The sequence below is a fragment of the Diceros bicornis genome, chromosome 11 (assembly GCF_020826845.1).
Source record: "Diceros bicornis minor isolate mBicDic1 chromosome 11, mDicBic1.mat.cur, whole genome shotgun sequence".
Classification (NCBI taxonomy): domain Eukaryota; kingdom Metazoa; phylum Chordata; class Mammalia; order Perissodactyla; family Rhinocerotidae; genus Diceros; species Diceros bicornis.
In genome coordinates, this window is record NC_080750.1 from 64,098,391 (window position 1) to 64,111,191 (window position 12,801).

Genomic DNA, 12,801 nt, shown 5'->3' on the forward strand with positions numbered 1-12,801 from the left:
CACATTAGCTTAAACAGTAGTATCTAAATGCTTCAACAAAAGTACAGACTTTGTGGTAACTGGTAAATTAAGAGAAAAAACTATTCCATTTATTGGCCAAATGTATGATGATGCTATTAGATCTGTTACTTCATCTGACGCTACTTTATTGAGCAGCACTCTCTTAGGATTCACTGCATATCGGCTGTGGAATAACAGGTCTCTGGCCCTAGCTATATCTTTAAAAGCCTACACTTTCTGATAGCTCTCTTATCAGCTTTGCTTCCTTCAAGATGGTGGACCATGAGGACTTCCTCCTTCCCATTAGGGCAGATACTGTGAAAGCTGCCCTCAGTACTTTGAAGCAGTGAAGAACATGCAGGATTTTCTCTGTCTAGTCTATGTCATGAAGATCTGACTTAATTGAGAGGGGACTTTAATTAAGCTTAAATTCTTGCTGTTTCTACTATGGTAGAACCTTGACATTAGCAAGAATCCCCACATTTGGAAATATCATTTTAGAATACTGCTTCTCCCACAAAATGAAATAAATTATAAGAATAAATGTAAATGGCCCCTTCAAATCATTAATGGCTTTATAAACAAGGTACTAAAGTCTTTCAACATGCTAATTAAAACACATTTCTCTTGAGTCACATTTCTGTTGAGAATCATGTGTTTCCTGGGCATATGTTCACATCAAAGTTCAACACCTACTCAAATTTTACTACAGTTTTGTCGTTTTGTTGATAAGCAATTCTGGTACAGGGAAGAATATTCCTCAAGTAGTTTTAGAAATCACTCACTCTTGTTTCTGAAAAGAACCTAGAATGGGCTATTGCTTCACAGACCAGAGTCTCCACCAAATCCAACATGCTGCTGTCTGCTGAAACGTCCATTTTCTGAGTAAGAGCAATCAGTCTTCCACACCTCTACTTCCCTCATCTGCTCCGCTCTACAAGTGCTGTTCTTTTCACTGGACAAGAGTCACTATGTCACTTCAAGTAGAAAATTAAGAAGTTGTCTCCTCATGCAAGGGAAACAAAAGAAAAAATAAACAAATGGAACTACATCAAACTAAAAAGCTTCTGCACAGCAAAGGAAACCATCAACAAAACAAAAAGACAACCTACCAGTTGGGAAAAGATATTTGCAAATCACATATTCAATAAGGGGTTAATATCTAAAATATATAAAGAACACATACATCTCAACAACAAAAAAGCAAACAACCCTATCAAAAAATGGGCAGAGGGTCTGAACAGATATTTTTCCAAAGAAGCTACACAGATGGCCAACAGGCATATGAAAAGATGCTTAACATCACTAATCATGAGGGAAATGCAAATCAAAACTACACTAAGATATCACCTTACGCCTGTTAGAATGGCTATAATCAACAAGACAAAAAATAACAAACGTTGGAGAGGATGTGGAGAAAAGGGAACCCTCATACACTGCTGGTGGGAATGCAAACTGGTGCAGCCACTGTGGAAAACAGAATGGAGATTTCTCAAAAAATTAAAAATAGAAATACCATATGACCCAGCTATCCCACCACTGGGTATTTATCCAAAGAACTTGAAATCAACAATTCAAAGAGACTTATGCACCCTATGTTCATTGCAGCATTATTCACAATAGCCAAGATGTGGAAGCAACCCAAGTGCCCATCAACTGATGAACAGATAAAGAAGATGTGGTATATATATATACAATGTAATATTTCTCAGCCATAAAAAAGATGAAATCTTGCTGTTTGCAACAACATGGAGGGACCTTGAGAGTATTATGCTAAGTGAAATAATCAGATGGAGAAAAATAATTACTTCACATATGACTTTGCTCATATGTGGAAGATGAACAAACAAACAAACATATAGATAGGGAGAACAGAATTGGTTACCAGAGGGGAAGGGGGTCATGTGTACAGTGACACATGGGAACTAGACTTTTGGTGGTGAACACGATGTAGGTCTATATAGAAGTCAAAATATAATGATGTACACCTGAAATTAATGTTATAAACCAATGTTACCTCAATTAAAACAAAAGAAGTTGTGCAGATGGCCAAGTTCACCTGTAGCCTAGCTATCTCCTGCTGTATGCCCATCCTTCAGGGAGAATGGAGTGGGCTTCAAATTCTTACCTCAGAAAAATTACACGACTACATGTTTTAGACCTTCTGAGTTCCCTGGGAATATTAAATCCATTCATACCAGAGTTCTTCTGAACTTATGTCTTTTGGTTTAATGTTCCAGTGTTAACATATACTTGTTTTAATGATTTCAGGTGAATATTTTGGTCTGTGGTCTTACAAACATTTATATGAATGTTGATTTGATCTCAGTAAATTGGGATTAAACTATTTTATTCTTATAGGAATATATTTTCCCTGTGCATTAACCAAGAGGCTGGATACTGCCGCTTACTCCAGACCACTTAGTGATTTAGCACCACTTAGCAGAGTACCTGGCAAACAGAGTACACACAAGATAAATGTCACTAATGAATGACTGTCTTTCACTTTAGTTTAGAAATATTCAGAGGGGATCTGATATGTTCTCAGGCCATATATCCCAAATCTTAAAACCCAATTCTTAATTCTGAATTACCAAGGAACCCTCTAATAAAACCACCAACAGAACTTGAAGAAACAATTTCTAGTGTCATCCACTCCATGTCTGAGTCAACAGTAAACCTATTAACCAAACAGCTTTAGACCTCTGATTTCTACAGCCAAATGACCATGGTTAACTAACAATTACTGCATACACTGAGCACAATGATTGGTTAAGTTGAATAAGTGGATTGGTTAGCATTTTTGTTGTTGTTGCAAGAAATAGAAACCCAACACACTAGCTTAAGTTATAAAAAAAGAGAGGGACACCTAGTAGCTCTCATAGCTTGAAAAGCTACAAGGAGAGCTCTCAGAATCAAAGGAAGAGCTGCAGGAATGAGAAGTCTCGGAGCCTCAGAGTCTCCTGAAGTTTCTCTCTTCCTGTCTCTCATCTCTCAGTGTCTCTACTCATCTTCCTCCCTTGCTTCTCCTGTGGACAGGCTCTCTCCACATACAGAGCACCTCCACCTTGGCATCCCCAGCTACGTGAGAACACTTTTCTCTCATACAACAGTCCCAGGGAACGACTCTAACTGGTCCTGCTTGGGTCACATGCCCATTCTCTGGATCCAACACTGTTTACAACAGGAAAAGATACTACGATTGGCTAGGCCTAGGTCATGTGATTGCTCTTTTGGCCCTATTTCCAGAAGGGTCATGGGAAACCTTACAAGGCAGAAAAAGACTGTTACCATGGCCCATTACACTGAACTATCCAAAAACGTAATTCTAATAATAATGTGAGATCAGATATCTTGTGATTTAATATGTATGACTATATATACTGCATCAAGCACTATTCTAAGCAGAAACAAATATATGCAAGGGTAGAAAAACCCTCCTCCTCCATGCGTAATTTGTCCAATATCAGTGTAAAAAATACGTCATTCAACAACCAAATCCCCTGGTCTGTGAACACCATCATTAGCAATGTCATCTTTTGTCTTATGGAATTGAAGCTGAAGGTTAAGCAAATGACCTCTAAAGTCCCTTCCAGTCTATGAGTCTATGAACCCCCTGTTCGAATAAAAATACCTCTGCAAGGCTAGTACAGCAACCTATTATATTATTGGACAGTGTTATGGGCTAAATCGTGTGTTCCCCTTCCAAATTCATCTGTTAAAGCCCTAACCTCCAGCACCTCAGAATATAACCTTATTTGGAGATAGAGTCTTTAAATATTATGATTAAATGAGGTCATCTGAGTGGGTCCTAATCCAATTTGACTGGTGTTCTTATAAGAAAAGGAGATCAGGACACAGACACACAGAGAGAAGATCATGGGAGGACACAGAGAAAACACAGCCATCTACAAGCCAAGGTGAAACCAATCTGCCAACACCTTCATCTCAGACTTCCAGCCTCCAGAACTGTGAGAAAATAAATTTCTGTTGTTTAAGCCACCCAGTCTGTGGTAGTTTATTATGGCAGCCTGAGCAAATTAATACAGACAGTAAACCGAGAATTTCACAGAGGACTGAGGCACAGCTGAGATAAATCTGATATGAGGGATGGAGAGAACAAGAGATTCTTTTAAGGTTCTTTTTAAGGTAGAATTCCCCCTGAGATTCAGGGGCTAGGACTGGTGACCTAATTAACTGAGGCGTGCTGGTAAATCTGTGATAAAATGGGTAAGAATTTAAGAGAAGTAAGGAGAGAGAAGCAGATGATAGACTTCACCCTCTTCAAAATTTTGCCTGGGCTAAGCATAAGGTGTTTCTATGAACGCCTGGCATTAAGGTTGGCCAGGCCAAAGGCCACATACGCAAGCTTGGGAGCCGTGAGGAGCCTGTCTCCTACATGACTTCAGGCTTGCCTGGGCTCCTGATACCTGTCTTCACTGAGAATTCTGTAGCTCTCAGCATCCTATCTTGACGCTTGGCTTTGGGAACCAAATGGCTGAACGGCTGCTCCATTAGGATCAAAGTCTTACCAGCACGAGCTCCTGGCCATCACCACCTTATTTATGATGTTCACCAGTCAGGCTTTCCTGCTGAGCCAAGCCTGCCTAAGCTGTTAGGCCTGCCATTCTCACGTGATATGACAGTCTTGTAGTCCACACTAGGTGACATCTGAACCTTCTGATTACAGTATTCTTGCCCTACCAGTCCTCTACCTCCCCTGCCCCACACCTCACTGCTCTTGCACCAGGGACTCCTCCCCGCCACATCAAATCAGACTTCACAATAATGGAAAGTCTGCCTCTGGCCTCCTTCCCAGGCCCTCACCCACCCTGGTGGATCTGCCTGGATCCTAGACTTGCCTTATCCTGGCTCATTGATTATTTTGCCTTAGCTCTGACCTTTGCCCTCTGGCAAATGACCCTGGCATTGGGTGGCTCTTAGAACCAGAATTCAGGACCCACCAACCTGTGCTGCTGGAGTTATAGTAAGGTTCCACCACAAAGCACAATGAACATTTGGAAAAACACATCCCTTCATCAGGAAACAGCCCACACGGCATACCTCTTACACAAAAACCTGACACCAAAGGGAATATATTTTTGTTAAATAGACTGATCGCTAAACGAACAGGGTTTGTGAAAATCACATCTATTATACCGGACTTTTCAGTTCATAAGCCTCATAATATAAGATCATCGCGTTGGCAAAGCAGTGCTTGTGATGCTGTTCCAGGGTGAAATCTGGAAATTGCTCCATTATTGACTATTACAATGATATTTGCCAACATGGGATTTTTGCTTGTGTGCGCATTCAAATAAAATTTCTGGCCACCATTGTTTATAGCTCTAATATATTAATATCTCCATAGGACAAATTCCAAAGAAGACAAATGAAATATTTAAATAACCCAAGCATTGTGGACCCACTGAAGACTGCATTTTACCTTTATATTCTTTTTTTTTTTTTTTATCACCCATAGACACTTAAAAAAAAAAAAACCTGATAATGTCAAAAGATGACAAAGGCTAAATTCGGGGAAATAAAGGAACCATAAATCAGGAAAACTTTGGAGCTGCTAGAAAGACACTTTAATTTGGTAGACAAAAGACTGCATTCAGGAGGAATAATGCAATAATCAAAGGTGAACGAATCTCTATTGTCTGGCGTCTTTCTCTGTGGGAATTTTCCCACCCCGACAGCTGTAAATGGGGAGGGGCGCCGACTGGGGCTGCGCCTTTATTCTCTCAGCCTCTCTCTCGCCAGCCCCTCCTCTTCCTCGTCAATAAATGTCTGCAATCATATTCTTGAGCTCCTGTGTGATTTCAAGGTTCATCTCTTCCATGCAGCTCAAACACTAATTATCCCAGCTGTAATTAGTAAGATAATTAAATACTGGCTCCCTCATCTACCTTGGGTCGGGTCGTGATTCTCCCAGAAGACCTTGAGCAGTTCCTCAAAGCTGATGCGTTCTGGCTGGTACACCACTCGGACTACTTCTGCATGGCCGGTTTTTCCTTGAAAAGAAACAGAACGTACAACCAAGATTTACTGACAACATCCCTTTATGACAAGTTATGCATTTCAAAAAACAAAAGCACTAGACAAAGGCTAAAATTCTTTCCTCTGAAGGAAGGGTGAGAGCGTAAATTATACTTGAGCTCACAGTTTCACCCTGTCTCTGTCACTGGTTCTTTTTCCATGAACGCATATAGGTGTCCTCTAGGAAGCTTCCTGAGGATAATTTCTCTTCGTTGTGCTCTAATTTTTTTTTTAATTTCATGAGAAAACAAGCTCGGGTTTTCATTTTTATAATCTCACCCTTAGGAAACCTTATGGATCCAAGTTGACATAGTGCTTGAGATGTGAAACTCTGGAAAGGGGACTGAGCCAATTTACTTTTATCATCGCCCCATGCTATGTGTAGTGAGCTTAGCTGCACTGCAGAGGGAGATGGTGCCAGACAGAGTAACCTGTAAAGAACAGGCTATACCTCGCTCACATTAGATAAATCCGTTAATGGTGGGATATATTTGCTGTGCTGTTAACACTGAGGCAAGGGTCAGGTTCACACACCCAGCAGGGTGGTAAGTGTCTTCTCAGCCTAACTCGTCTCTGTGGTAAACAACTACTGTAGCAAATGTCTCTGCAGCACCCACTGTTGGCACACTCATTCTCAAAGGTGGTCCCCAAGGTTCTGTGGATCAGGAAGCAGGTATTTGCGGTGCTGCATGTACCTATGGAATTCATGCCCTTCCTTATTTTACAGTGTTAGAACATGGTAAATAACAGACCATGCTAACAATACCTCTATATTTAAATTTGTTTTCCATCTCTTTTCAGTCACCTTATGTGTAGTGAAGAATTTAGCTTTGTCCAAAGAGATATCTGGCCTTTGCCTTGGCCTCTGGAAGGCAACCTATGTCATACTTGATAGCAGAGTCCTTCTTCGGGATAGGGCCTTGGCCTCTGGAAGGCAACCTATGTCATACTTGATAGCGGAGTCCTTCTTCAGGATAGGGCCGGCCACACTAACAGTCTAGGGTGGGGGCTGGCCACAGTGAACCTTAGGATAGGGTTGGACATACCCAACAGTGTTAGGATTGGGGCTGGCTATGCCAGAAAGAGCAACCATGTGACTGAGGGTGGGGGCTTTGGGTGACACAGTATCAGCTGACCTGGAGACGGAGATCAATGATGCAGGCAATCAATCATGCCTATGTAATGAAGCCCCAGTAAAAACTCTGGACACCAAAGCTTGGGCGAGCTTCCTGGTTGGCAGTACTCTGCATATTGTCACACGTGAATGCCAGGAGGATAACACATCCTGACTGCACAGGAGATGACACAGAAGCTTTGCACTGGAACTCTTCCAGACTCTGCCCTATGCATCTCTTCCTTTGGCTGATTTTGATCTCTGTCCTTTCCCTGTAATAAACTGCAACTGTGAGGATAACAGCTCTTAGTGACTTCAGTGAGTCCTTCTAGCAAATTATCAAACCTCACAGTGATTTTGAGAATCCCTTGAACTTACACCTTACTTTGCGAAAGTGTGTTCCCATAACGTTCCCACACGTTAATTCTCACAACCATCCAACAGTGTAGGCAGGGAAGGTAGAAATACTCCATTTTACAAATCGGAAAACTGAGATTCATGGAAGTTAGATTTGCCCAAGGTCATATAGCTAATGAATTTCTGGACCCTAACATGAAAAAATACCTCCTGACTTCTTGTCCAGGATGCTGTCCAATACAACAAAGCAAAGGGAGCAAAGAGAACAAGAATCCAGAAAAGGAAAGAAATCTACTCATTATCTTTAATATTTTTTTAATATTTAAATTTATTTCTGATTGTAGAAACAATAATTTGAAAACAATATGAAGCTTAGAAAATGTGTGGAAGTATAAAAAAAAAAATAAAAATCACCTATACTCCTACTGCATAAGATAAGTACTACCAATATTTTTTTATGCATCTCTTTCTGGATACACACACACACACTGCCACACACAATTTGTTTTATTGTAATCATTGCATCATGTTTTTTCCACTTACCAGCATATTGTGAGTATTTTCCCATATCACTGAAATTTTTAGAAAATACCATTTATAATGATTATATAACACTCCAAAGATGCTTGTACTATTACTTATTCAATCATTCCCTGACATTGGGTATTTAGACTGAATCCTATTCTTATCTATGAATGTGAATATTTGTCCACATTTCTGAGGCTGCCTCAAGCCACAGTTATATAAATGGATTTCTAAATCACTGTTTATAAACATTTTTAGGTTTCTTGATACCTAGTGCCAAATTGCTATTCGGTAAAGTTGACTCAATTTTCTCTCCTTATTGGCAGCATATATAAGGACCAATCTCAGTCAGTATTACAATGTTTTTAATCCTTACAATTTATAGCTGGAAGATAGTATCCTCTCATTTTATTTTCAGTGAATTTAATTATTAGTGAGGTTTTAAAAGAAAGTCATATTTATTAATAATTTTAATTTCTTATTTGCTCTAATTTTTGTAATGTCCTTTATGTTTTTGGGTTAATAATCTTTTTATTAATTAGTCAGTCTACATAATTTTAATTCAAATACTATAGTCATGTAAGTTAGCATCTAAAAAGATTTTATGCTAACACACATAAAAAGAATGATGAGGGTAACTATGGGGAAAAGATACTTTAAGTACAATGATCATGTTATTGTAAAATCACTTTTGATCTACTTTAAAATCTTATTATTTTCTATTTTGAAATGTTTAAGTGAATGACTTAACTACATAAGAATTAAAACTCTCTGAATATTAAAGATGGCAACAACGTGTTACAAACATGACAAATATATTTGGTAAGAAAAGCATAGAAACCACATTAGAAATATAGGCAAAAGATGTAAACAGGCATTACACATAGGAAGAAATAAACGAAAATCAAGACTGAAAAACGGTCAACATTTTTTAGTGATAAAAGCAAATAAATGCATATTGAAACATAAACATACCATCTCTTACTTATTACATTTTGTAAAACTGCTTAAAAGCCTACCTAGTGCTGACGAGGACACTGTGAAACTGGTGTCCTTACTTCGGTGGTGACAGTGTAAGTGACTATACCCTTTTGAAACCCCATTGGTCTACGTAGCAAGAGCCACAAAGAGTCAGATTAAGACTAATTCACCTTCACTATGTGATCCAGGAAATCTGTCTCAAAGATATATCCCCAAATAATGGAAAAGACATATACATACACAAAAAAAATCACTCCATCATTATTACAATGGTGGAGCACTATAAGAAATCCTAAAGTCAAACAAAAAAAAGAAACAAATTATAGTATAGCCACATGATGAAATGTCATGTAACCATTAAAATCCAATGTCCTAACCCTAGTAAAAGCTGTTACTATTTACTGAATGGGACAAAATGGTGGGCACTTTACCTACTTGATGTTCTTTAATGCTCCCAACAAATTTTTTCCACTATGGAAAATACACATAACATAAAATTTACCATCTTAACCATCTTTAAGTGTAAAGTTCAGTGTCATTAAGTGCATTCACATTGTTGTGCTACCATCACCACCATCCACCTCCAGAACTTTTTTCATCTTGCAAACTTGAAACTCTGTATCCATTAAACACAAACTCCCCATTTCTCTCCTTCCCCTAGCCCGAGGCAACTACCATTCTACTTCTGTCTCTGTGAATTCGACTACTCTAGGTACTTCATAAAAGTGGAATCATACAGTATTTTTATGTCCTGTGATTGGCTTGTTTCACTTAGCATAATGTCCTCAAGTTTCATCCATGTTGTAGCATGTGTCAGAATTTCCTTCCCTTTTAAGGGTGAACAATATTCCACTGTATGTATATGCCACATTTGATTTATCCATTCATCTGTCAATGGACACTTGGGTTGCTTCCACCTTTTGGCTATTGTGAATAATGTTGCTATGAACACGGGCGTACAAATATTTCTCACAATGTTTAAGAGATGCGGTCCCCATTTTAAAGATGAAGAAACCAAGGCCTCCCAGTTTTCTCCACACATTGTCCCACAGCCAGTAAGTGGCAGGACCCAGCGAAGAGCCAACCAGGTTGCAATTAGAGGTGAAGCTCGAGTTCATTCTGTGACCCCGAGCCAGGCTCCTGAATATAGACACCTGAAGTCACCAGGTGACAACAAATGTCACATAGGCAGTGGCCCAAATGAGAAATCACAGCTGTAGGGTAATTGACATCCAGGCTGTCAAGGTTATTTTCCAGGATTAGGCTCTTCTTTTGTGGCAGCAATATGGGGTCAGGAAAGATTTCTACTCAACAGCAAACATTTTCAGACCTCATCTGAGCACTGACATTATTTGTGGAGAGGTTTAAAGAAGCTTGGTTGTTTAAAAGAAGCTACTACCATTAAAATTCAAGATCCATCTGCATTGACAAACAGTTTGGAGAAGCCCTCGTCAAACTCACCTTTAAGTTTCTTTATTTTATTTCTCCGAAGTACAAGAGGCTGTGTAAAAATACACAGTGCAAATGATCAAAAGGATTAAGGGGCTAGGAACCACTTAGAGACATGCCCACGCCTCCAGGAGCTCACCAGTGTGCTAGACTAACTTGATTCCCAAGACCAATCTGCAAATACTTTCTGGTGCTTCCAGAGATAAAAGGCTGTATCTTAAAAATACTTCGAGCTGTTTCTTCACGTAACAGTGTGTAAATAGCATGAAAGGTGTGATGTGTAAATGTGTTTGTTAACAATTCACGGCAGCACTACAGGTGCTTGAACATTGTTGTTCAAAAATGTCCTGAAAGGAAAAACGAAAAGGATGAATGTCCTCTATGAGCATTTCCCTGTGTTAATTTACCCCGTGACCCCAAAGGAAGGTGAACAAACGCAGAGGGGGAGATTATGGGCAGTCATTCCTTACAAGACAAAACACCCAGAAGAGACATACAGAAGTGTTCTGGGGGCAGAAAAATCAGGCATTCTGGAGTCATCTGGAGCTTTGTGGAAGCCAAGTCATCCTCAGAACCAGGTATTTTTAAAGAGGATCCCAAGATAAATCAGCCGATTTTTAAAGTTCTGTGTCACAGCTTTCCATCCCATGGGGAAAATATGATCTTCAACTCTTCTAGGTTAGCGTGATTAGTTTTTGCTACTGTCGAGCTAGTGAGAAGAGAAGAGAAAGCAGGGAGATGAGAACAGAAGAGAGCCGGGGAGCTGGTGAGACCCAAGGGCAGGAGCACTGTAGCGCGGGCAGTGTTGTGCGCTGGTGAGGAGAACCCACTCGGGAGCCCGGCTCCTGGGCTGCCGTTCTGGGTCTGCTACTTTGCAGCTGCGTGACCCTCGCAGGGCCAGGGAGAGAGGAAAAACCTGGTTCAAACCAGAGCTCCCCGGCCTCTGCACCGTGGCTTCCCTGGGAGGCACACACCCATTCTTGAAGGCCCTCTATCTGCTTAGCCACTCTATACCTCAGTTTCCTCATCTGCCAAGTGGGGAATCAGAACAGTGCCTGGTACAAAGGATCTAAGTCTATCTAAGTCTCTATGTCTTATCATTACAAGTTGTATTATTATCATTATTCTCTACTCAGCTGTGATGGAATGAGAAGAGACTGGAATTAAAGTCACAAGAAGTAACTTAAACCACAGTTCCAACAAGCAGTTTAACACTTTTTTGACGTGATCCTGGGTTTCCTACTTTTTCAGATGGGAATAAAAATAACCTCAGTGACAGAAGAGTGATCAAGATTAAATGAGGGCATACGTGGGAAAGCAGCAGGGAGGAGTAAAGCTCTCTACACACAAATGGGAGGTTTCTACTGCTATTTCCCTTTTATGTTTTCTTAAAATGGACATTCTTCCCCCTATAAGGACTAAACTCCAGGAGAAAACACACAATATCTCTGTGAGTGTCTAATTCTGATTTTATTTATCCATTCATTCTAGAAATATTGGTCGAGTGTCTATAACTACGGACCCAGGTGCTGAGCTGCAGTCCCAGTCGACACATTCCAGACCCGAGGAGGACTGCAGTCTGGCCTTCATCCACACAGGGTGAGGACCCAGGTTCTCACTCTTGTGACAAGTGTGGGGTGGGGGGAGGAGACTGTATTTTTCAAGTGTGATTCCCCACTTTAGAATCAGAAATAAAAGACAGGAGTTTAATGAAAGAGTGCTTAATTTGGGTTAAAAAAAGCCTCCAGAAGCAGGGGTCCAGGAGTAGAAGCTGAGGCTGGAATCTTGCTTCCCTGGAGAAGCTGTTTCCTACTGTGCCATGGCTGTCGACAGTTTCCTTTGGACAAGAACCTTTGTCCGTCAGAGTCAGTGGGACCCAGGAGACATTGCAAAGCCAGGATTGAGAGGAGCGGAAGTCCCCCAGTGCCCCCCGGGCTGCAGGCTTCAGAAAGCAAGGCCATTTCTCTCAGGTCAGAGCCAAATGACCACAGGTTGGCTGGCAGCAGTGATGGGTGGTCAGAATCGCACAGCCAGCGTGATAAGCAAGTGAGACAGGAGTTGAGAGTTAATACTCCAAATTCTCTACAGAAATGACAGCTCTTCCCCAACAGGGTGGGTAAATCAGATGCAGAAGAGATTTCCATAAGGAGAATGAGAAGGGCCACCTGCGCCAAGGGCCGCTGGAGTCTGTGAGGGGCTTCTAGGGGTGCTCATCCAGACTGACCAAGAGGGGCTCCATGGGCGACCCAGCCGAGCAGCCCAGGCCTGCGTGGTCTGGGTGCCTTCCCAGGTCCCATCGTGGGAGGAAAAGAGCTCCTGCCTTCTGGAATGGG

The 12,801-nt window shown here is 40.9% G+C and overlaps 1 protein-coding gene across 4 annotated transcripts in view; it reads right to left on the bottom strand.

Moving 5' to 3' along the window:
- MSRA (methionine sulfoxide reductase A) overlaps window positions 1–12,801 on the bottom strand; it is a 405,431-nt gene that overhangs the window by 136,477 nt on the left and 256,153 nt on the right. For all 4 annotated transcript variants that reach the window (XM_058550411.1, XM_058550414.1, XM_058550413.1 and 1 more), the window contains one exon: window positions 5,913–6,017. In XM_058550411.1, the coding sequence (XP_058406394.1) occupies window positions 5,913–6,017 (105 nt within the window). The remainder of the gene's footprint in view (window positions 1–5,912; window positions 6,018–12,801) is intronic.